Source organism: Sinocyclocheilus grahami, unplaced genomic scaffold (genome assembly GCF_001515645.1).
Source record: "Sinocyclocheilus grahami isolate Dianchi unplaced genomic scaffold, SAMN03320097.WGS_v1.1 scaffold1852.1, whole genome shotgun sequence".
Classification (NCBI taxonomy): Eukaryota; Metazoa; Chordata; class Actinopteri; order Cypriniformes; family Cyprinidae; genus Sinocyclocheilus; species Sinocyclocheilus grahami.
This window is the reverse complement of record NW_015507031.1, coordinates 85338-111942: the sequence shown is the minus strand read 5'-3', so window position 1 is coordinate 111942 and position 26605 is coordinate 85338. Positions and strand designations below refer to the sequence as shown.

At 39.9% G+C, this 26605-nt stretch overlaps 1 protein-coding gene across 1 annotated transcript in view; it reads right to left on the bottom strand.

Moving 5' to 3' along the window:
* The window catches only part of LOC107573028 (NACHT, LRR and PYD domains-containing protein 3-like), a 33974-nt gene that overhangs the window by 5966 nt on the left and 1403 nt on the right, over positions 1 to 26605 (bottom strand). The window contains exons 3-8 of the mRNA XM_016259463.1: positions 25113 to 25226; positions 24699 to 24812; positions 23227 to 23340; positions 20085 to 21707; positions 18506 to 18676; positions 17721 to 17749 (exon numbers count right to left, since the gene is read on the bottom strand). Of these exons, the coding sequence (XP_016114949.1) occupies positions 17721 to 17749; positions 18506 to 18676; positions 20085 to 21707; positions 23227 to 23340; positions 24699 to 24812; positions 25113 to 25226 (2165 nt within the window). The remainder of the gene's footprint in view (positions 1 to 17720; positions 17750 to 18505; positions 18677 to 20084; positions 21708 to 23226; positions 23341 to 24698; positions 24813 to 25112; positions 25227 to 26605) is intronic.

Below are 26605 nucleotides of genomic sequence, written 5' to 3'. Positions count from 1 at the left end.
TGCGAGTTCCTTAGCAAGTATTTGTGAATCAGAGGTGTTTTATATACGAGATGAGGACATGACTGCAGCCGGCAATGAGGCCCAAACCAGCACATCCACTGCAAGAAGGCTTCAGCTTTTTAATTTTACTTATCATTATTTTTATTTATCCATTATAGTGAAGAGACCTTTTTGAAAGATATTGTTTTTTGTTTGTTTGTTTGTTTGTTTTGTTTTGTAATTTTAAGGTGTTCAGTTTTATTTTGGTTTTAGAAAATAAACGTGATTGCTCTCCTCACAAATCAACTCTTTCTTGTTTTTGTTTCATGCTCTCTGTGCCTTGCCCTGGACTTTTATGTCACTTCCTGTCTCCCGTGGTGTTTGTAGTCAGTTTGTAGTCCGTTTGTTCATTGGTTCCCCTTGATTAGTTTTCCGCAGCTTCTCCACAACGTTATAGTTTTTCACTGGCATGTCTCTTTGACTAGTGCTTCTTTGAGCCTATATTTAGTATAAGTAAAATACTTAAGTACTGTTAAAATCAGATACTCTAAGACTTTGACTCAAGTTGTGACTTGTAACGTGTAGTGGAGTAATTTTCACTGTAAGGTATCTGTACTTTTACTCAAGTATGGTTTTTAGGTACTCTTTACACCTCTGACAATGACAGAATGTGAATTGAAGTATCTGTAGTTTGTTATTGACTCTGGTCTCAGAGCAGGAGAGGAGACATAATGACAAGCATTGCCACAAACTGCTGCTGATAGAATGAGATTTATGCATGTTGATGCTCAATGGTGCTTTTTGAGCTTTTTGAACGGTCATGTGCTTCAGGACTGAACAGACACACAGAGCTGAATGTGAGATATTGTTTCATAGTGATATAAGGCCAAAGTGCCTTTAAGGCAAGTCATGTCACTCAGCGGCCATCTTTGAAACACCTCTCAGGTGTGCAAGTGTAGCTCCTATCTCTTTAAATGGGAAAACATCAAATTCTTCTAAACTGGTGACCAAGCTTATGATTACATTTCATATTTGAAATCATCAATGAAATCTGACAACAACTGTATCATAACTGTTGTTTCTTTTGCTCAAATAGCATTAAAAAAGCTTATTTCTCAGGCTAGACCCACCAGTGCACATGTGCAGTCCTGAGCTGACATCTCACAATGCTGACTGCTTCTATAGCAACCAGGACTTCTGACCGCAGCTGCAGTGATGCGCTGACTTTACGGATTAGTGATTGGCTCTTTTCCTCAGAAGGTGGGGCTTTGTTTGATAGCGAGGCCATATTGAGCATTGCATTTTTCCCCATTCAAAACTATACGAGTGACATGTCTTGGGTATTCTATAGTCTTTGATAAGGAACATCTGACTTAGAAACTTTGAAAGGATAGCTCCTCTAATAAACACCTACAGGAGGACATTTGCTACACAGGAGCCACGTGTTCCCCATTACATCTTATTTATTAACTTATGTGCTCAAACACATCATTGTGTCATGTTTGACAGCTTATAAACGGAACAGAAATCACTAAATCACACATTAGTATCTGAACATTCAGGTTAAATCTTTATGACATCTGCGAGAACACAATGAGCTCATAGTGTTCAAAAGGCTTCTTGAACTTTCTTCCTGTGACCAATCAACATTTGCAACGTCACCATCATATGCATCACGTGCGGTCAGGAAGTGGAGCAGGTACGCTGAGCAGACATGCAGAACTCGAACTCTTTCCATGAGCAATCCGCTTCATTTCACATTGTCGGCAACATCTCAAACTTACTGATGTAATATAGTTGTGCGTGCATATAAAGTAAGTGTATTTTGTTGTTCTTTATTTAAATCTGCCGATTGTTTGATCCTGCAAGTGAGATTCATCGACATTATATAGTATTTACGACATTATATAGCTGATTAGTCACCATTAAGCTTACTTTCATGCTCATTATAGCTGATGTCAGTAATTTAAGTATTTACCGTGACATATGTAAATGTTTTATCGAGTTATTTCACGAATAATGTCTTGCTGTTTACAATATAAAAAACGTGTGCCTCAGTCACGTCTAGTGCAGTAATGGCGCCATTTTGTGGGCTGTCATAGAATGACTGCTCTAGTTATATGCACAGACATGTTAAACTGCCTTAATTTGTGTTTTATTTTATACTTGAAAGGATTGTTATGGCATGATAATTGTTTATTAATGTTATTTAATAATTTATTCATGTAAGATTATTTTTGTATTCTGTTCTGACCGACTGTCTGCAGGGATTCGAATCCACCCGAATCAGTGCTAAAATGTAAAACTTCATTTACAAGTGGTCCTTCGAGCCGGATGTCGAATTACTGCAGAGAATGAAATCCCATCCAGAGCCAGAGCCTCCAGTTGTCCACCCCAGACGACATGTAAAACCACCTGCATATCTAGCAGACTTTCAAGTACAAAGGAGTGGATCTGAGAGGAGATCCCAGCAACCTGCATGTTCCAGTGAAGATGAAGCTAAGGCTGGAGATCCTCCACTGTCTTCAGAACGTGAGTCCTGTGTCTCCACACCTATTAGTCAACGTTCGCACACCAGTGTTCTGGTGCTACTGGATGAATGGCAAGATACCAGGGGAGACTTACAGAAAGATAAGGAAGAGCTGCATCCTCAGGCTCGACAGTCTACTTGGGAGGAGATGCAGAGGGAGAATGATGAGCTTCGCAGTTGCATCCGACAACTGCCAGAGATTTTAAGTGTGTTGCAAGGCCTTAAAGCAGAAAATGCCTTCATGAAACGAGAGATCCAGCAGTTAGCTACAACTGTGGCCACCCCACGCAAATCAGTGTCTCCTGTATCAGCTCCTCAATTCCATGAGCCAGAAACAGGTCGTAGCCAGCAAGTGCCCACCTGCATATCAAGCAGAGACTTCTGTCAGCACCCCTCTGCGCAGATCAGGCAGATAACGGAGCAGGTGAGGGACTGCGCCATTTCATCTACACCCGATGATCAGCCTGAAGCTATGCCAAGGTATCGTACCCCGGCTCAGAGAGTTAATACTCCTCATGCGCAGCCTTAAACATATGCTGAACCCGTCCACTATGATGAGAAGGTGTCCAGAGACAACTATTATTCATACTTGGATGTCAAAGAGTCCTATCCTACACAACAATCTGATGATGTTCCCAGAGCTGCAGCACCATGCTTCCAGGAGAGGCCGTACAGAGGACCAAAGCCTTCAATACCCTCCTTGACAACACCAGATCCAAAAGAGTTTTCAAGATTGCGCATGGCATTAGAGAACCTCCTCCCTGCTGATGCCACCGAACGCTTCAAGTATCAGATACTTACAGATCATGTACAGTTAGAAGGCCCTACTAGTGGCAGATTCCCATTGCAATTGAACACACCCTTACACAGACACAATGCAAGCTCTCATAAGTCAAGACACCTGAATTTATATAGCGCTTTTAACAATACAGATTGTCAAAGCAACTGAACAGCATTAATTAGGAAAATAGTGTGTCAATAACTGAAAAATGAGTGTTTACTATTGTCATTTTGCATTAAAGGCAGTTCATCATTGAATTCAGTGATGTCATCATCCAGCTCAGTTCAGTTTAGATAGTATATTTGCAATCATTTTCAATCAAGTCAACGATATCGCTGGAAATGAAGTGTCCCCAACTAAGCAAGCCAGAGGCGACAGCGGCAAGGAACCAAAACTCCATCGGTGACAGAATGGAGAAAAAACCTTGGGAGAAACCAAGCTCAGTCGGGGGGCCAGTTCTCCTCTGGCCAGACAAAACCAGCAGTTCAATTTCAGGCTGCAGCAAAGTCACATTGTGCAGAGGACTCATCTGGTTCCTGTGGTCTTGTCCCGGTGGTAGTCCGAGACAAGGTCTTTACAGGGGATCTGTATCTGTGGCTCATCTAGTTGTCCTCGTCTCCGCTGTCTTTCAGAGCTGTAGAGGTCCTTTCTAGGTGCTGATCCACCATCTGGTCTGAATATGTATTGGGTCCGGGTGACGGCAGTGACCATCTGATCTGAATACAGACTGGTTCTGGTGGCAACGGTGACCTCGGAATAAGAGAGAAACAGACTAATATTACCGTAGATGCCATTCTTCTAACGATGTAGCAAGTACGTCGGGTGTTATGAGAAGTGTTCCCGGTTCCGGTTGACCTTATTTTAGGTATTATCAAATGGCCAGAGTTTTGAGAACGCAGCGGACATGGAAGACTATAATGTAACAAGAGCTCGTTCAAATACTGAGGTGCTAAACCATTCAGGGCTTTATAAGTAATTAGCAAGATTTTAAAATCTATACGATGTTTAATAGGTAGACAGTGCAGTGTTGACAGAACCAGGCTAATATGGTCATACTTCCTGGTTCTAGTAAGAACTCTAGCTGCTGCATTTTGGACCAGCTGGAGTTTGTTTATTAAGCGTGCAGAACAACCACCCAATAAAGCATTACAATAATCTAACCTTGAGGTCATAAACAAATGGATTAACATTTCTGCATTTGGCATGAAAATAATAGGTGGTAATTTAGATATATTTTTTGAGATGGAAAAATTCAGTTTTACAAATGCTAGAAACGTGACTGTTAAGGAAAGATTGCGATCAAATAGCATACCTAGGTTCCTAACTGATGACGAAGAATTGACAGAGCAGCCATCAAGTCTTAGAGAGTGTTCTAGGTTATTATATGCAGAGTTTTTAGGTCCTATAATTAACACTTCTGTTTTTTCAGAATTTAGCAGTAAGAAATTACTCATCATCCAGTTTTTTATATCGACTATGCATTCCGCAAGTATTTCAAATTGGTATGTTTCGCCGGGCTGCGAAGAAATATAGATCCGAGTATCATCAGCATAACAGTGAAAGCTAACACCGTGTTTCCTGATGATATCTCCCAAGGGTAACATGTAAAGCGTGAAGAGTAGCGGCCCTAGTACTGAGCCTTGAGGTACTCCATACTGCACTTGTGACCTCTTCATTCACAGCTACGAATTGATGACGGTCATATAAGTACGATTTGAACCATGCTAATGCACTTCCATTAATGCCAACAAAGTTTTCTAGTCTATGCAAAAGAATGTTGTGGTCAATAGTGTCGAACGCAGCGCTAAGATCCAATAGCACTAATAGAGAGATACAACCACAATCAGATGATAAGAGCAGGTCATTTGTAACTCTAATGAGAGCAGTCTCAGTACTATGATACGGTCTAAATCCTGACTGGAAATCCTCACAGATACCCTCACTCTCTAAGAAGGAATATAATTGTGAGGATACTACCTTTTCTAGTATCTTGGACAGAAAAGGGATATTCGAGATTGGTCTGTAAAGATATATGGACAACCTCACAAGCTGGTCCTGCATAACATTGCTGAAGTAATGGATGGCCCAAACATCAGAACTGGAAATGTGAAGACTTTTAAGCTGTTTGCGCTATGTGTGCGTTCCCTAGTGAGCATGCTGGAACAACTGGGACCTGAAGGATCTGTTGAGTTTGAAGTCGTGACACATGTGACCCACAGTCTAAGTAAACTCCCTCATGAGCTGAGAACTAGCTTCCAGAGATACATCCACCCACTGAGAGTAGCCATACCAACTCTCCTTGATTTCTCTAACTGGTTGGAGTACGAGCTCCAAGTACAAGATGATGGCAGCAGGATGACCGGTCTCCCACCAGAACCCAGCAGTACGAAAAGGCAGGACCGCCGAGATCCAAGAGCTTCAAGGAAACCAACCTCCATCTTGCTGGGCATGGAGAAACCAATGACTGGGAGTCAAATCCAAGCCGCCGCTCCAGAGGTAACGTCTAAATCTGCCAGATTCAAAGGGAGATTGTGTGCATATTGCCCCTACTGTGACAATGCTAATCACTTCTTGAATGGGTGTGCCAATTTCAAAGAGCTCACAAAGGAACAGATGGAATACTGGATATGTAAGAACAATCAATGCTGGTGCTGCAGACGGAGTCATCATGATTCCACATGCAACCTAAAATCCCCCTGTAAGACGTGCCGTAAGAAACACCTTCTTATTCTGCATGATGTAAATGAACAGACTGTAGATAACGAATCTGAAACGGACACTAGAGAGAACTCCTGTCTGGTTAACACCACCAAAGACGTCCTGTATGTGGATCACCCCGTCTACAGCCGCAAGGTTCTCCTAAAGGTGAGCAAAGTCATCATCACCAACAGGGACAAATCTATTGAGGCATATGCTGTGTTAGACGATGGGTCGGAGAGGACCATACTGCTCCACACAGCAGCCCTGCAGGTAAATTTGAAGGGGCAGCCTGAGGACCTCATACTGCGGACAGTGAGGCAGGACCAACAGGTTCTTCATGAGGTGGAAGTCTCGTTCACCGTGTCTCCTATCACTAACCGACACAAGAAATTCCCTATTCAAGGTGCCTTTACAGCCGAAAGGCTTGGTCTCGCTGAGCAAACTCACCCTGTTGCATTCCTCCAGAAGATGTACAAACACTTAGTTGGATTGCCCTTGCAGAAAATAGATAGCGTACAGCCTGTACTGCTAATTGGCTCAGATTGTCCATACCTTGTTACCCCAATTGAGCCTGTTCACCTAGGCCCTCCAGGAGGACCTGCTGCAGTTCGAACTAGGCTAGGCTGGACTCTACAAGGCCCTACACACGAGATCAGGCACAGACTCAACACTCACCAATGCCTCTTTACTGCCATTTCCCCCAATGCCGATCTGTTTGCCCGAGTGGAAAAGCTATGGCAGATGGATGTAATTCCGTACTGCAGTGAGAAAGTTGTGACGCGGTCAAAACTTGATCAAGAGGCCATCAGACTCTTGCAAGAGAAAAAGGTAAGAGTTAACATGGATGGTATCATGCGTTATGCGACCCCGCTCCTTCGCATAGAACACATGCCAACTCTGCACATGCCAAAAGAAGCTGTTCTGCCGCAGCTAAGAATCATTGAGCGAAAGCTGATGAAGAACCCTGATCAGGCCTGTGCTTACAAAACTGAGATTGAGAGACTCAAGAATGCTAACTATGTAGAGAAACTGCAACCATGCGAGGCTGAGAGATCACAAGAATCATGGTACATCCCTCACCATATGGTCACGCTCAATGGCAAGAATCGGGTCGTTTACAACTGCTCATTCCAGTATGAGGGCCAGAATTTGAACGAGCTGCTTCTTCCAGGTCCCACCTTAAGTCCCACCCTGTTGGCAGTGTTACTACGCTTCGGTGAACATTCCACAGCCTTAAGCAGTGACATCCGTTGGATGTTTCAACAGGTGAGGCTGCTCCCTGATGACAATCCGTTACTCCAGTTCCAGTGGAGAGACATGACTTTAGAACAAGCACCAGCTGTATACCAGTGGCAGGTAATTTCCTTTGGGACTACTTGCAGTCCCTGTTGTGCCACATTCCTGCAAAAGCATGTGCTGGACCACAGTCAACCAGGAGATGAGGTGAGAGAGGTCATAGAGAAGTCCTTCTATGTTGACAATTGTCTCCACAGTCTCACCTCTAAAGATGCAGCCAAAGATCTTGTTGATCAACTCTGTGGCCTGTTTAAATGAAGGAGGATTTGAATTGCGACAATGGCCAGTAATTTCCTGGCAGTGGTTGCTCACCTTCCCTCCGATACAAGATCGAACAGCTGTGAGCTCTGGCTTAGTCAGGGACTGCAAGATACCCATGAATCTACCCTTGGACTGAAAAGGAGATCAGAGTGGCAAAGAGGAATTATTCTGAAAAAATAAGGATTAAATTATCTTCCAGTGACCCAGCATCAGTGTGGAAAAGTCTGAAAGAAATCACCAACTACAAGACACCATCCCCCAGCACTGTGGAGAATCAACAACTGGCAGACGATCTTAATTATTTCTACTGGAAGTTTGAAAAAAAAAAAAACCCCACACCTGCCCTGAACACCTCTCCACACAACCATTCACACCTCCAGCAACCCCCCTCTCCCCCACACCTGCAATTCAGATCAGCGAATACGAGGTACGCCAGGTCATCCAGAAGCAGAAAAGGAAAAAAGCACCAGGCACCGGTTACAAAAATAATTGGAATGAAATGTCCACACAAAATAAGTTCAGGTTCATAGCTTCAAAGCTGTATTTAACAATTGATCGGAAAAAACAAACAAACAGAAAAACTTTGCATTCTGTTTCAAGTTCAAATGCAACCTCAGTTTCACAGCGATATTTTCAGCAATCAATATGGAATCAAACAGAAAACTTAGTACTTTGTTTCACATTCATATTTTCAACAATCCACCAACGTTAAAAAATAAAAAGCAAGCTTTGCGGCTAAATTCCAATATAGTCTTTCCACTGATTTTGTAGTCCAACAATGACAAGGAAATAATAAAACTTGAAAGAAAATGGAAGGTGCCTCTGAGGTAGCAGTTTCACTGATGCATGTAAACCTCAGCAGCTTCAACACTCCTTGAGATAAAATGTGTAGAAAGTAGTAACAAGAGACAAAAGTAACATGGAAGAAAACATTAAATATAGAATTCTTAGATCACATTAAACATAATTAAACACTTGATTATATTTGTAGATAATACAAATACCAAACAGCAAGAATTACTAACGTTAAATATTTTGTGAAAGTATGCACGTTAATGTTTGTGGATGTTTGCGATATTTGTGTGACAAAAAAAGAGTGTGTGTGTTTTTGAGATACGAATGGATTGCTGGCCACTAATGGCAGGGGGAAGTTTTCTTAACATGAGGTTTAGGAGATGAACAACAGCAATTCACCTTGAGATCCCGCTCGCCCTTGTCAGTATAAGAGACTTGCTTCGCTCTGCAGCTGGTGTCCGGAGGTGCAGCACGCACACTCAAACGATCCTGGCACATTTTTTCATACTGCCACTCAACTGTCGTTTATTGTTATATACCTGTACATACAATTGTCGATTTGTATATTTTTATTTCTTATTTACCTGTTCTATTTTTTATTTATTTTATTTTTTTATTATCTGTGTTTTTTGTTCTATCACTGTCATTCTGTTACACTGTGGAAGCTTCTGTCACAAAAACAAATTCCTCGTATGTATAAACATACCTGGCAATAAAGCTCATTCTGATTCTGATTCTGGATAGTGAGTTGCACTAAAGTAATCATGCGCAGCATTTATCGTGTACTGGCCAGCCAATACGATCCCCTCGGCTATATTATCCCGTACACCCCTCGAGCGAAAATCCTGGTGCAGCGCCGATGGGGTAAAAAGCGTGACTGGGATGACCCGCAACTGCCAGAAGATCTGCTCAGCTTATGGAGTTAATGGGAAAAAGAACTGAGTGATCTGTAAAAGATATCACTACCAAGATGCTATTCCAGTCCAGACTTGGATCTCCCAACTAGCAGACATAATATACACATATTCTGCGATGCATCGGAGCAGGCCTATGGATCCGTAGCCTATTTGTGGACAGAAAATACAGAAGGACAAGTTGAAGTTGCATTTCTTGCGGCCAGATCATGGGTTGCCCCCCGAAAGCAGCAGTCTATACCTCGCCTTGAACTATGCACAGCTCTGAGTGGTGCCCAGCTCTCCAAGGTCCTTGTCACCGAACTCACCATCCCCATTGGTTCCTTAACACTCTGGTCAGATTCTATGACTGTACTTACCTGGCTGGTGTCAAGTAACTTACTGAGTATTGCGAGGCCGTGAAGCAGTACGGCGACACCAACGTCAATGTGGAGAGTGTCGAAAATGGAAGGGACAACCAGAAGTTCCTCGTATGGCTGACTTGCCACTTGCAAGACAACAGCTCTTTAAGCCTGCATTCTTCTCAACTGGCATGGACTGTTTCGGACTCTACATGATTAAGGTCGGGCGCCGAAATGAGAAGAGGTGGGGCATATTATTCAAGTGCCTTACAACCAGGGCTGTGTATATAGATCTGTAGGCGAGCATAGATTCAGACTCCTTCCTGATGGCCCTGAGACGCCTTATCGCTCAACGTGGGAAGCCGAACGAGTTGTTAAGTGATCAAGGCACTAACTTCAAGGGTGGAGAACGATAGCTGAAGGAGTTCTTTGCTGCTTTGCATGAGGAGCTACAAGACCACCTTGCTTCCCAGAAAATCAAGTTCATCTTCAATCCACCAGGAGCACCCCACTTTGGTTGATGCTGAGAGAGGGAGATACGTTCAATTAAAACGGCTCTCCAAGTTACCTTAGGGGCGCAGACTGTGACAGAAGAAGTTCTGAGAACAGTGTTAACTGAAATTGAGAGGATCGTTAACTCAAAACCTCTCGGCTACACATCCTCTGACATCTCTGACATCGACCCAATCACCCCCAACTGCTTCCTCATTGGACGCAGAGATGCCTCCTTGCCCCAGGTGGTGTACCAAGACTCGAGAGTGCTAAGTCGACGCCTCTGGAGACACAGCCAACTGTTGGCCGACCACTTCTAGAGGAATTTCATTAAGTACTATCTGCCCAGTCTCCAAGTTCGACAGAAATGGAAGTCGGACAAGGGAAATCTACAAATTGGTGATGTAGTGATGATTGTTGACCCTCAGCTCCCTCGAGCTTTGTGGCCAGTGGGGAAAATCTCAGAAGTGCACCCAGGAGCAGATGACAGAGTAAGGTCAGCCACTGTGCAAGTTGAGAGAAGGACGTATACTCGACCTGTAGCTCGTCTTGTCAAGCTACCAGCCCTAGCTGATGAAGAGTAATCCACTTGAAGGATAAGTCATTTTGCCAAGATGTACGAATTCAATCATTGAATTCGGGGGGCGGCTGTTCAAAAGGCTTCTTGAGCTTTCTTCCTGTGACCAATCAACATTTGCAACGTCACCATCATATGAATCGCGTGCGGTCAGGAAGTGGAGCAGGTGCGCTGAGCAGACATGCAGTACGCAAACTCTTTCCATGAGCAATCCGCTTCATCTCACATTGTCGGCAACATCTCAAATTTAATGATGTAATATAGTTGTGCGGGCATATAAAGTAAGTGTATTTTGTTGTTCTTTATTTAAATCTGCCGATTGTTTGATCCCACGAGTGAGATTCATCTAGCGCTATTGCGCCATACGTGTGTGTGTGTTTACGACATTATATAGCTGATTTGTCACCGTTAAGCTTACTTTCATGCTCATTATAGCTGATGCCAGTAATGTTAAGTATTTACCGTGACATATGATAATGTTTTATATAGTTATTTTGCGACTAATGTCTTGCTGTTTACAATATAAAAAAATGTGTGCCTCAGTCACCTCTAGTGCAGTAATGGCGCCATCCTGTGGGCTGTCATAGAATGACTGCTCTAGTTATATGCACAGACATGTTAGACTGCCTTAATTTGTGTTTTATTTTATACTTGAAATGATTGTTTTTTTTGTGTGTTTTATTTATAACCTCCAACACAATACAAAACAATAAAATACACACACTGCCTGATAAACAACAAAAGAGAATACAAAAACAAAATTATACATAAGATGACAAGCAGAGCATTATATCACAGTTCAAAATTAACAATAATAAAAACTGGGGAGAATACATGAATCTTCTATACACCTCTAGGAACACTATGTCATACCAAGCCACAAAATGTCACAGGTAGAAGCATTTATGCAGTTAAGGTATGGTGTCCATATACGATTGAATGCATCTGTTGTAGAATGAATAATACAGGTCAAGAGTTCCAGAGGGATAATTTCCCTAATGATTGAATGCCAGCCTTTGATGGAGGGGGGCTTATCACTGATCCATGACATCAGTAGGTTCTTCCTGGCAGCAAAAGTTAACAGACTAAAAAGTCGTCTTTCAAATTTATTAGAGATAAGCCTACAGGGAAAACCCAGAAGAAGTGACAAAGGATCCAGCTCCAGATCCAAACCAAAGATGTTATTTAATTGAGCCACAACTCTGGACCAATAAGCATGAATCATGTGACAGTTCCATATGCAATGAATATAATATACTATATTAGACGTACACTTAGGGCAGAGCGGTGAATGAGTTGCATTGTATTTATGTCTTAAGTCTGGCGTTATATGTATTCTATGCAAAATTCTAAGCTGAATGGCTCTTGCCCTATTACAAACCGAGAGCCTGTTAGCTTGGAGCCAGACTGTCTCCCATTCCTCTTCTGGAATAACCACCCCCAGCTCTCTTTCCCAAGTCAGTCTTAGATATGAAGTGCTAACTGCACCATAGAAGCATAGAGCTTTATAGAAGAGGGAAATCAACTTGTATGGAGGAGGGTTCAGAAGGATTTCCTCAATAACTGAAACAGAGTATTTAGAGGTAAGTGTAGTATTTTTGAATATGTAATCTCTAATTTGCAAAAATCTAAAGAAGTGCTGTCTAGGTAGATTATATCTTGAAACTAAGTTATCGAAAGACACTAGAGATCCTTCCTCAAACAAGTCACCCATCCTACATATACCAAGAACAGGCTATAAATTAAAACCCGAGTCTGTAGTACTTGGCAGGAACTCTGGATTGTTCAAAATAGGCAGAAGAGGGGATGTTATGTCGCTCCTACCTTTCAGCCTTCGAATAGCATGCCATGTCTTGAGAGTATTACGTACTAAAGGACTATTACACAGAGTTCTGCTTAGCTTTGGGTTGTAAACAAATAATAGGTTTTGTAAGGGGCAGCTGGACTGTGAGGATTCGAGATCAAGCCACACTGATTTAGGGTCTTCAATAAGCCATTCATTAATAAATCGAAGTTGGCAAGCCAATTGATATAAGTTGATATTTGGAAGGTCCAAGCCGCCCTTTGCACTAGAGAGCTGAAGTTTAGATAATTTCAATCTGGGTTTCCTTTTGCTCCAGATAAATTAACTCACTCCATTTAACTCTTTTATAGCCTCATTGGACAGTAAAACAGGAATAATTTGCATTGAATACAGTAAACGGGGCAGGACATACATTTTTATCAGAGCCACCCTCCCCAGCCAAGACAGAGGGAGAGCCATCCACCTGTTCAAATCATCACGGATGTTTCCTAGCACTGGTGTAAAATTGGATTTGTACAATTGCTTGAAAGTAGGGGTTACATGAATACCCAAATAATCAAAACCATCCTCAGAGCATTTAAAGGGAAAGGAGGGAGACTGATTTGTGGACTTCTTATTACCTAAAAACAGGGCAACTGATTTAGAAAAATTTATCTTGTACCCGGAGAATTGCCCAAACTCCTGAATAAGGTCTACAATTTTTGGCACAGACACCTCTGGATCTGAAAGAAAGAGCAGCACATCGTCCGCATATAAAGAGATTTTGTGCTGCCTACCACCCAGAGACACCCCAGACACAGCCGCTTCCTCTCTTATCATCTTAGCAAATGGCTCTATTGCTATTGCAAAAAGCAATGGAGAGAGGGGGCAGCCCTGTCTGGTACCCCGAAATAAAGGAAAATTGTCAGATCTGTGACCATTAGTAATGACCACAGCAAGAGGATCCGTATAGAGTATTCGCACCCGCTTTATAAAGTATTCTCCAAGGCCAAATTTTTCTAAGGTGTAAAATAAATAAGGCCACTCAACAGAATCAAATGCTTTCTCTGCATCTAGAGACAAAATAAGATAATTAAAACTAAAATTATGGGAAAGCTCAATAATATTTAGTAGCCGCCTAATAAGGTGTAAAATAAATAAGGCCACTCAACAGAATCAAAAGCTTTCTCTGCATCTAGAGACAAAATAAGAGAATTAAAACTCAAATTATGGGAAAGCTCAATAATATTTAGTAGCCGCCTAACATTGTGAGCGGAACTTCTGCCTTTAATAAACCCTGTCTGGTCTTCATTAATAATAAACGGTAGAACCTTCTCCAATCTTAGTGCTAAAATTTTAGATAACAATTTTAAATCAGAGTTTAACAATGCAATGGGCCTATAGGAACTGCAATTTTCTGGGTCCTTGCCTTTTTTAAATATAAGATAAATATTTGCTTCACGAAGTGAAGAGGGTAGACTATCGGTCATAAATGAACGATTAAGCATGGCTAAGAGAGGGTCTAACAGTACGTGCTCAAATTCTTTATACAGTTCACATGCAAGGCCATCCGGCCCAGATGATTTACCAGATTTTAAACTATGGAGTGCGATTATAGCTTCTTCTCTTGTGATAGGAGCATTGAGAAATTCCCTCTGTTCCTCAGAGACAACAGGAAGAGTCAAGCGATCAAAGAATGATACCATAGAATTATGCCAAAGAATAATTAGACTGATATAGCATAGAATAAAATTGTTTAAACTTATTATTTATAATATAATAATCAAAAGACTGCACTCCCTTAAGATCGACTATAGAAGTAATGAATTGTGAATACAATTTCGATTTTGTCAAGTGGGTTAGGTATTTACTAGGTTTATTACCCCATTCGTACAACTTCTGCTTTGAGAATAAAATATTTGAGTGAGACTGTTGAGTTAGCAATGAGTTTAAAGAGGCCCGCACGGTACTTATTTTTTTCTAAGGAAGCAGGTGAGGGCCGTTCAGATAGCTATCAGTGGCAGTATTTAACGCTGACTCTAGCGGTTTTTGTTTTTCTAATTGTTCCTTTTTTTTAGCAGTGAGATATGGAATAGAGTACCGATGTACGCTTTACAGGTCTCCCAGAGAAGTGAGGGATTATCTATGGATGCTGAATTAATAGAAAAAAAATATCTTAAACTCTGAATTAAAGTATGAGAGAAATGTATCATCTTTGAGCAACAGAGTATTGAGTCTCCAATGTCTAGCTGGTCTTATAAACCCCTTCACACAAACATCTAGTATGACTATAGCATGATCAGAAATAATGATATCTCCTATGAAACTGTTAGAAATTGTTTGCATCAGAGCCTTAGGAACAAAAAAGTAATCAATCCTAGAATGAGAATTATGAGGATTAGAGAAAAAAAAGTGAAGAGTACGCCAAACATCCATAAATCTTAATTCCTTACAAAGTGCAGAGAGAGCTTTAGATTGTTTGGTGATGATAGAATTCCTGGGGTGGAATCTGTTCAGTAAAGAATTTTATAAACAGTTAAAATCCCCTCCGATAATAGCCAATCCAGACGCATTCTCTTTAAACTCAAAAAAAGCTTTTGAAAGAAGTTCTGAGGAGTAATTTGGGGGACAATATAAATTTAAAAGGGAGATCTCCTCTCAATTCAAAGTTCCCTTAATAATAATATATCTTCCAAATCTATCCTTAATATTATCTGTAACCCTAAAAGGTATCTTTTTATTAATTACAATAGCTACACCTCTGCTGCTTTTTGTAAAAGATGATAAATGAATCTGACCAATCCATTTATGTTTTAGATTCAAATGCTCACTATCACTCAGGTGAGTTTCTTGTATCAAAGCAATATCTATATTCTCCTTACAGAGTTGTGTAAAAACTTTCCGTATCTTTATTTGCCCATGTAGACCCCTTACGTTCCAAGTGCAAAGTCTTAAGTTACTGACAGCCAAAACGTACACCAAATAGTGAATGAATCAGGTAGTGCTCTCCCCCCGTCAAACATCTTTATGATCAACACCCTGTCATTGCATTTAAAAAGCAGCTGTGTGTGTCTTAAGGTATAAAAGTGAACAAAAACACATATCAGAACAAGCCAAACTGGCAACATGGAAAAAATAAGAAAAAGTACAACAGAATAAAAAAAGAAAAAAAAGAAAAGAAAAACAAAATCAGGGACAGTTCCCCTTATCTCTTAGGGGACAGATCCTCACCTCGAAGTCCAACCTCTCACTGTACCTCCAGTGCTCAGAAGAAATAGACACCCATGATAAGTATCTTAAGAACCACCCACACGGAATACAAACGAAAGTTATAAAACCAACCCCTCATCACTCAATATAAAGGAACAATAATAATAATAATAGAGTACTCAAGCCTTGATTCGTATAGCTACATATAAAAGTACAGGCATATTGACACTATTTTCCTAATTAATGCTGTTCAGTTGCTTTGACACAATCTGTATTGTTAAAAGCGCTATATAAATAAAGGTGACTTGACAGAACCTGAAAGCAATTTAGTTCAGCACCTGCCTATCATATGGCAGCAAGAAGATCAAGTATTGGAGCTCGATCCATTCTTGTCCAAATACTGTGAAACTGCAGCCACCATCTCGAAGACTTTAGAAGTGCTTCCAATAATCACCCGTAGCTTGGCCGGATACAGCATCGCGTAGCGGGCGCCCATCTCTCGAAGTCGCTGTTTAACTGCGTTGAATTCTTTACGCCTGTGTATCACTGAGGTGGAGAAATCCTGGTAAAATGACACCTTGTTGTCATCGTACCGCAAATCTCCATCCCCCGACAGTCTCCTGCTGGCATCGAGAACCCTCTGCTTGTCTCCGTAGTTATGGAACCGAACAATTAGCGGCCACGGTCTGTCCTTAGCACCCGGTTTTGGAGCCAACGAACGATGCGCCCTCTCAATCTTAATGCGACCGCCCTTAGCATGCAAGTTTAGAAATTCGGGGAGTCACGTCTGGAGAAAGACAACAGTATCAACATCAGTACCCTCCACCTCTTCACGAAGGCCTAGAATTCGAATGTTTTTACGCCGGCCTGTTTTCCAAATCATTGATGTGTTAATTTAGCACAGCGACTTGTTTTTCAAGGGTGCATACGCGAGCTTGCGCATCCTCCGAAGATGCCTCCGCCGCCATTATTCTCCATTCCGCCTCGGCTAGCCAATTAGTTGCGCTCTCTAATTGTTGAGTGTGGTTATGCACAGTTTCTGCTAGCGGGCCCAGTTTCTCGTCTATTGCGCTGGAAATTTTCTCAGTCATAATTTCAAGTGCTTTTGCAAGTGCCAGGCTAAGTTCCGGTTCACTGTTAGCATCACTCGAGCTATGCTCGGGCTCCTCGGCCGCTGTGTCCGCGGTCGGATCCATTTTCCAGTTTTCTTAGCAGGTCTTGGCATCTTTGGCAAAGATTGCGACCAAAAAGTCTCTAGGGACATGCTACACAAGATTTGTAACCGAAATCAATGGCTTGCGTTCTTTATTTACGAGTTAGGGAGGGAAAACGAGTAAGTGGCACAAGAGCCTCTAAAAAACACTTCCGCCTCCAAGCCGCCATCTTGCGCGCCCCCCTTGAAATGATTGTTAAGGCATGACAATTGTTTATAAATGTTATTTAATCATTCATTAATGTAAGATTCTTTTTGTATTCTGTTCTAGAACCACAACCTTTTTTCATCAGTAAAAGCTTAAATGAGATTCTGGAGTCTGGGGTGAATTCTTCAAGTAAGATGTCAAAACAGTTCTGACCAACTGTCAGCAGGGGTTCGAATCCACCCGAATCAGTGCTAAAATTTAAAACCTCATTTACACATAGGATTTCAGAAAAAGCTGAAAATAAGAGGAAAATAAACTCTTACAAAGAGATGGGCAGGTGAAGGAGTATTAATCAAACTAGCAGAAGCAACTGAAGCTCCAGTAAATGTTTGGTGGCCAAAAACAGGAGCAAGAGCTCATGATGTGATGAAGATGAATGAAATGAACTTCATCTTCAGTCATGTGTGTTGAGATTTAGTGTCTAGTCAGAATTTACATTAAAGGACACATCTTACAGAGGACAGACACATGAGACTATCAGAGAGATGATCTTACCGCAGTATCTCCAGTTTACAGTGAGGATCCTCCAGTCCAGCACAGAGACGCTTCACACCCAAATCTCCTAGTTTATTCACAGACAGATTCAGTTGTCTCAGGTGTGAGGGGTTTGATCTCAGAGCTGAAGCCAGAGCAGCACAACCTTCATCTGTGACGCCACAATCACTCAACCTGTAGAGAACAATGACACACTCTTCACTCTCTCAGATCAGTAGATCATTAGCTGTGAATCCATTAGTAAAGAGAAAGTACAAATCAATGTATGATGTATCATTGGACTGAGATTTAAAATGTCAAAGAAAAAAAAACATCATAAATCATTTAAAGCCTTATTCAAGAAAAATAAATAATTTATAAATAACAATAATTGTGGTTGATTCACAGCCCATCTGATCAACCACATACAATTTCAATTATATACATGTTAGACATATTATTTCCATGTTTTTAATATTTTCTTATTTTTTCTTTAATATAAACACCTCTCTGAGCTCATATACAATGGAATAAATGAGAAGAAATGCAGATTTGTACTCTGGTTGGTCGCCTCAAAAGCCCACTGTCCTTACTCTCCCACTTATCTGACTGGTTTCTTTAGTAATTTGGTCTGCTATCAGTCTTTGCTAACAAGACAGGCTATTAGCACTTAGTGTAAACAGACAATCAGTTTAAAGATGTTGCTAATGCAGAAACAGGTTTAACATGAACAGACGTCCACACATGAACATGAAACAAAGTCACACAATGTTTTACTTTCTGTATCTCTGTATCTTGATTAACAGCTGTCTCATCCAATCAGTAGTAAGTATTCCATTCACAAACAATACCAAATTTTTTCATTTTGTCTGACTTATAGTTTTCAGACTTTTTTGGGTGATTTGTTTTTCACTTCACAAATATTTAACAGTGTGTCATATATAATCTTACCACAGTTTCTCCAGTTTACAGTCAGGATTTTGTAGTACATCAGAGAGCAGATTCACTGAATCTCCTAGTTTATTTAGAGACAGATTCAGTTCTCTCAGGTGTGAGGGGTTTGATCTCAAAGCTGAAGCCAGAGCAGCACAACCTTCATCTGTGACGCCACAATCCCTCAACCTGTAGAGAACAATGACACACTCTTCACTCTCTCAGATCAGATCAGTTTAGCTGAGAATCCAATATTAATAAAAATAAAGTACAAACACAAAACACAAATAAACATGTTTGATGGATCATTGGACTGAGATCTAAAATGTCACAGAAAAAAAAAAAAGAGCCTCATTTAGGAAAGATAAATAAAATTACTTTGTTGCACAATGTCAGAGGTTTAAAGGGGTCATGAACTGAGAAACCAAAATTCCCTTGATCTTTTGACATAAGAGGACATTGTACTATAAAAACATCCTGTAAGTTTCAGAACTCAAAACTTTGTCGTTAGTCTAAAAACAGCTTTTATTGAAGCCAGTCTGACAAAACCGCAGCTTGAGGAATGTTCTCGTCTATGATGTAATAGTGTGGATAAGCTCCGCCTCCACAGAAGAAGATTGACATTGCTGCCTATTTAGCCCCGCCCACCGATTCACACATACAGTGTTTACGAGAGAGACAAACATGCAGGTCTATGCAGAAACCCAACGATAAAGATGCTCTGAAGACAAGAAGATGCTGTTCAGTGCCAAGCTGTGGAAAAACAGTCTTTGTATTGCCTTCCTTCTGATCCAAATGTTAGGAAGGAGTGAATTAACTTTATTTTTAATGAAGATCCAGACCGCGTCAGTAAGAAATCTGTCTTTTCTTCACTTCATTTTACCGCAGATTCGTTTACAAACAAGGCACAATTTGACGCAGGATTTTCAGAAAGATTGAAACTAAAAGACGATGTTGTGCCGACTATATTGGATCTGATGTGGCACCACACAAGTGTGAGTAACTATTTTTATTATGTGATCACTATTGCTTTGTCTCTTCTTATAGATAATTTGATATGCATTGAGTTATTTATGTGTTTTTGACCTAAATCACAGCAGCGTCCATCTGTGAAGGATGAAGACTGTCAAACACACAACTATCAGCCAATCACAGCAGTGTGTGTTTACTTCTGAGTCTACAATCCTCCACATCTATTCAAACAGAGCATTCTGATGAGGGGGTCAAAAACAGGACAGAAAATAACTTATTACTTCTAAATTATGATGTTTTTTCATGTAAAATCTTGACAACATTATAAGTGGACCTCAGAGAACAGTACAAAATAAAAAAACAGGCAGTTCATGACTCCTTTAAAAATTACAATCACTTACATTTCTTTTTTGGTAAAGACATTTTTAATTATTGACCAACCCAAATAATTTTTTCATCTGCCATTTCTCTGTCTATGAATCTTACAGTGTCACTGATTTGATATAAAACACATCAAAATACTGACGACTAAACTCTGGACAACATCCACTGAAGATTTATGAGCTTTTAATTTTTTTTTTCTTAATGTTTTAACAGTAAAGTGATTGTTCTCAGTGATACTTACTGAACTGATCTGGATTCTTTAATCACAGGCAGCAGCTTCTGAAGAACTTCCATATTTTCAGGCTCATTCTTTCCTTTAATAAATTTATCAAGACAAAACTCATTCAGTTCCTCTTCTGATGTCAACAACACAAAAACTACAGCTGACCACTGAGATGAAGAGAGTTTGGCTTCCTTTATTCTTCCAGATTTCAGATACTGTTGTATTTCCTCCACTAGTGAATGATCACCCAGTTCATTCAGACAGTGGAACAGATTGATGGATTTCTCTGGAGAGTCAATGGTCCTGATCTTCTTCTTGATGTACTCAACTGTTTCCTCATTGCTGTCAGAGCTGCTTCTTTTCAGTGTCATTATTTGTCGTAGGAGAATCTGATGAGACTCCACTGACAAACCCAGAAGGAACCGCAGGAAAAGATCCAGATGTCCATTTTTACTCTGTAGAGCCTCATCCACAGCTCTCTGATGCAGCTCAGATAATGAAACATGTTCTGATGAATTGAGATGAAACCAGTCCTTCACTTTAAACCACAAACTCTGTTTGGTGACTGGCTCAAACACATTTATTTTGTTGTTTGTACAGGAGAGGTGCACATATAGAGCTGCTAGATGCTCCTGAATGCTCAGATGAACAAAGCAGAAGACTTTCCCCTGATACAAGCCAAACTCCTCTCTGAAGATCTGAGTGCACAATCCTGAGTACACTGATGCTTCTGTCACATCAATGCCACACTCTCTCAGGTCTTCCTCATAGAAGATCAGGTTGCCTTTCACAAGCTGCTGAAAAGCCACTTTCCCCAGTTTGAGGATCATGTCTTCATCTGTCACCTTCTTCTCATAGTCCTTCTCACGTCTGATGTTGGTCTGAAGGATCAGGAAGTGTGTGTACATTTGAGTGAGTGTCTTGGGAATTTCTCCACTCTCTGCTGAATGGACATACTCAGAGGGGACGAGATCAGCTGCTGCTGGTCTGGAGGTGATCCAGATGAGAGCAGAGGGAAGCAGATTCCCCTCAATGAGGTTCTTCAGCAGCACGTCCACTGAGGCTGATTCAGATATATTACACAGTTTCACATTGCTCTTAAAGTCCAGAGACAGACGACACTCATCCAGACCATCAAAGATGAACAACAATTTATATTCATCACTGGATATTTCCATTTCTTTAGTTTCAGGGGAAAAGACATGAAGAAGATCTGAAAGACTGAGTGTTTTGTCCTTCATCAGGTTGATTTCTCTGAACGGAAGTGGAAATATGAGCTGTACATCCTGATTCTCTTTCCCTTCAGCCCAGTCCAGGATGAACTTCTGGACAGAGACTGTTTTTCCAATGCCAGCGACTCCCTTTGTCAGCACAGTTCTGATGGCTTTGTCTTGTCCAGGTAAAGCTCTAAAGATGTCACTGCATTTGATGGCTGTGTCCTCTGTTGCTGCTCTCCTGGATTGTGTCTCAATCTGTCTCACCTCATGCTCATTACTGATCTCTCCACTCTCACTCTCTGTGATGTAGAGCTCTGTGTAGATCTCATTCAGGAGTGTTGGGTTTCCCTGCGTCGCTATTCCCTCATACAGACGACCAAACTTCTTCATCAGATTTGATCTAAAGGTGTTGAGGACTTCATGCCTGGAAAATTAAAATACTACATTATTAAATAAGCTAATGAGCACAGTGTCTTTTATATATTTTGTATCGTAATCAAATAATATTTTACAGAAATATTAGACTTGAGATCAGTCTTTGTATCTTCACTATAAATATATATATTTACGATTTTTAATAACTGTATTTTAATACTGTCATGAATCCGGTCCGTGGACTTCCATCTGATCGCCACCAGAGGTCACTCGTCCATCATATTGACTCTCTCACTGCACTGACTGTTGCACGTCACCACGGACTACATTTCCCATGCACCATTTCACTAATCACACACTCACCTGAGACCAATCACACACACTACATAACACCCACTCAGTTCCTGCTCTGATCGCCGAGTATTGTTCTGCGTTTAGCACTCCTCTAAGTGTTAGCTGCTTTACCGAGCCATTCCGTGTTTCTGTTTAGTCTCTAGTATTGTTTAGCATTTATCTCTCCTCTAGCGATAGCTACATTACTGAGCCATTCATTTTCCCATTTTTAGTTTTAGTCTTAGGCAGAAGGTCAGGAAACAGACAACAAGGCAACACGGAAAGACTAGACTGTGTTTATTGGATTAGCCCTCTTGTCAAGCCCTCTGGATACTGTTCGCCGATCGTAGACCCATGCTAGGCCAAGGAATATTCTTTGTCTTGCCTGTGCCATACCTGTTTGCTGTTGTTCGACCCTGCCTCTGTTTTTTGACCACGTCTCTTGTGAATAAAAGCTTGCACATGGATCCGCATGCCTCTCGTCTCGTCAGCCCCGTTACAAATACATTTTAAAATATAATTTCATTCTGTGATGCGCAGCTGAATTTTCAGCATCATTACTCCAGTCTTCAGTGTCACATGATCTTCAGAAATCATTCTAATATGCTGATTTGCCGCTAATGAAAGTATTAATTTCTTTCCTTCAAAAAACAAAACCAAAAAATCTTACTGACCCCAAACGTTTGAACGGTAGTGTATATATTATACATTAATATTATATATTAACAGAACACTGACACTGACTCACTAAATTAACTGCAAAACCTGTTAATCATTCAACGCTCCTAAAATATGTTTTAAAATGCAAGACTGCATTAAAATCCTGTATTTAGTACATAGAAATTATTGAGAGAAAATTGTACAACTACTGGGAAAAAAATCACATTATATTAAACGAAGGTATGGCAATTTCTTCTGTATTCATATAAAAACTACTCACATTATGCATTCAAACACATTCATTGACTTACATCGAAAAACTGAAATCAGCTGCTGCATCGATCATTTGAAAAATCATATTCATTAAATATTCAAAAGGTGATAAGCAGTGTTGAGGAAGCTACAAACAGCATAATGTAAAGTACTGTGATTGTCAGGGTAATGAACCTATGAATGGCTTAGTTGTTGACACTTACAATCTAATGGCTGATTCGTAGAAGCGTAGACTTTGTAGAAAATATAAATTTTGAGAATATAAAAAGACACGCTATAATAATATTTATATAAAAATGTACCCGAGATCAGTCTTTGTATCTCCACTCTTAAACTCTATTGGACGATCCATAGATGTGTCACTCCTCACAGACACACAGCTGGACTCTGCTTCTGATCTCTTCTGCTGAACTGAACTATAACAGAGAGAGATTAAAGTCAATCCTTTGAATTACCATATTTAACTAAGTACATCGTCATGCTATTTAAACAATAACTTTAAAAAGCACTTCAGGATCATTTCATTTACACTATTTTATTACAAAAGAGGTTAAATGGAACTGAGTGCTTTCACAAATGCATCTCTCTGTGTAACACTATATGTTAAAATATCAGATAAATATAAAGAAAATTCCTATTAGCAATGTACAAGAAACATTTCTCATATATTGTAGAAAATATACATTTTGAGAATATAAAATGACATGCTATAATTTACATTTAGTCATTTAGCAGACGCTTTCATCCAAAGCTATTTACAAATGAGGACAATAGAAGCAATCAAATCTAACAAAAGAGCAATAATAAGTGCTGTGATAAGTCTCAGTTAGCCTAACACAGTACACAGAGCAAGGTTTTTTGTTTTGTTTTGTTTTTTTATAATAGATGGAAACATGTAAATAGAATAGAAAAATAATAGAAAACATCAGTGTTAGAGGGTCTCTTTTTTGTAATAAATAAAAAGAAAACAAGTAGATAGATTGGAAAAAGAATTGAGAATGTTAGTGTTAGAGGATAATTTTTACATAAAAAGAAAACAAGTACATAGAATTGAATAAGAATAGAGAATACTAGTGTTAGAGGATCTATTTTTAAAATAAAAAGAAAGCAAGTATTGTAAAGAGTGCAAGTGTTAAATGAGCAAGTGTGTTTTTTATAAACAAAATAGAAAATGAGTAGATAGAATAAAAATAGAATAGAGAGTGCAAGAGTTAGAGGGTCAAATAAAGATGGAAGAGATGTGTTTTTAGCCGGTTCTTGAAGATGGTTAAGGACTCAGCTGCTGGGATTGAGTTGGGCAGGTCATTCCACCAGGAGGGAACAGGTAATGAAAAAGTCAGTGAAAGAGATTCTGTGCCTCTTTGGGATCATGGCACAATAAAGCGACGTTCACTTGCAGATCACAAGCTTCTAGAGGGCACATAAATCTGAAGTAATGCATTTAGGTAAAGGGGTGCAGAGCCAGTGGTGGTTTTGAAGGCAAATATTAATGCCTTGAATTTAATGCGAGCAGCTAATGTTAGCCAGTGCAAATTGATAAACAGAGGTGTGACATGCATTATTCTTGGCTCATTAGAGATTAATCATGCTGCCGTGTTCTGGATTAATTGTAAAGGTTTGATAGAACTGGCTGGAAGACCTGCCAAGAGAGCATTGCAATAGTCCAGCCTGGACAGAATAAGAGCTTGAACAAGGAGTTGTGAAGCATGTTCTGAAAGAAAGGGCCTGATCTTCCTAATGTAATAATTATAATAATATTTATATAAAACTTTACCCGAGATCAGTCTTTTTATCTCCACTCTTAAACACTATTGGATGATCCATAGACCAATCACTCCTCACAGACACACAGCTGGACTCTGCTTCTGATCTCTTCTGCTGAACTGAACTATAACAGAGAGAGATTAAAGTCAATCCTTTGAATTACCATATTTAACTAAGTACATACTCATATATTATTCAAACAATCACTTTAAAAAGCACTTCAGGATCATTTAATTTACAGTATTTTATTACAAAAGACGTTAAATAGAACTGAGTGCTTTCACAAATGCATCTCTCTGTGTAACACTATTATGTTAAAATATCAGATAAATATAAAAAAAACCCTATTAGCAATGTACAAGAAAAATATACATTTTGAGAATATAAAATGACATGCTATAATAATATTTATATAAAAATGTACCTGAGATCAGTCTGTGTCTCTCCACTCTTAAACTCTTGTGGATGATCCATAGACTCCTCACTCCTCACAGACACACAGCTGGACTCTGCTTCTGATCTCTTCTGATGAAATGAACTGTAACAAAACAGATTTAATCCTTTACGATGATAACCATTTTCTTCTAAAGTATTTTGTTTCATCAAAAACTCTCCATGAGGAGCAGGGCGGATTAAGGTGGTCAGGGGCCCCTAGGCTGCTCTTTGTGTGAGGCCCCCCCTTAATCATTATGCTTTACTGGAGAAATGTATTTAGTGTCATACATGGTCCACACGCAAGTAAGGTGAACTGGCACACACACACACATTGAGACAGCCAGTGTCCCCACAGGATTTTGACAGGACTGTGGTGGGTGCACATTGGTTCCTCTAGGGCAGGGGTCTGCAACCTTCAAGATCAAAAGAGACATTTTGGCCCATTTCTCACCGAATAAAATTCACGTGGAGCCACAAAACCTATTTGATCCCTAAAATGAAGATAACATGGCATATAGCTAAACTTTTAGATTCAGTTATGTTACAGGGCAGGGGCTTAGCAATCATTTCAGAAGTGCGGGGGACAGAAATGTCAAATGTGATAGTAATAATAATAATAATAATTATTATTATTATTATTATTATTATCATTATTATTATTATTGATATTATATGTTTGTATGTCTAATTGACAAAAATAACTTTCTTATCTTTTTTAATTGGCTAAGAAATAAAATACACTGCTGGACAATAACCAGCATAATAAATAATTTGTATAATATTTTTGATATTTTCCTAATGACAATTTTATGATTGGTTTATATAAGTTACTACAAACACTTTTTCCATTTTTATCACAGAATAAGGCAGAAAATATATTTGATAACTTTTGTACTGTAATAATAAATGCTATGTCAATTAGCATTGTATCATTCATATACATTATGTATTACCTGAAGATGACTTGAAAAACACACATAAACCATATATTGTCGCAATATTGTTTGTCTTCACGTTTCATCAGTTAAGGTTTATGTTTTGCACATCAAGGGGAAGTCATGGCCTAATGGTTAGAGAGTCGGCCTTGTACCCAAAGGTTGTGGGTTCAAGTCTCATACTGGCAGGGATTGTAGATGGGGGGAGTGAATGTACAGCGCTCTCTCCTACCTTCTATATTTCAATACCACGATTGGGGTGCCCTTGAGCAAGGCACTGAATCCCAACTGCTCCCTGGGCACAGCAGCAAAAAAAATGGCTGTGTGTTCATGGCACATTGAACATGGGTTCAACATGGCACATGTGTGCACTTTGGATGGGATAAATGCAGAGCACTAATTCCAAGTATGGGTCACCATATGTGGCCACAGGGTTATGCCGGTATCAAATTTTCATGTTGCTTTTGTCACGGTATACGGTATTATCACGATATTGAAATTTAGTTTAAAAAAAAAAGGGCTGTCATAATACAGTATAACAGGTTTA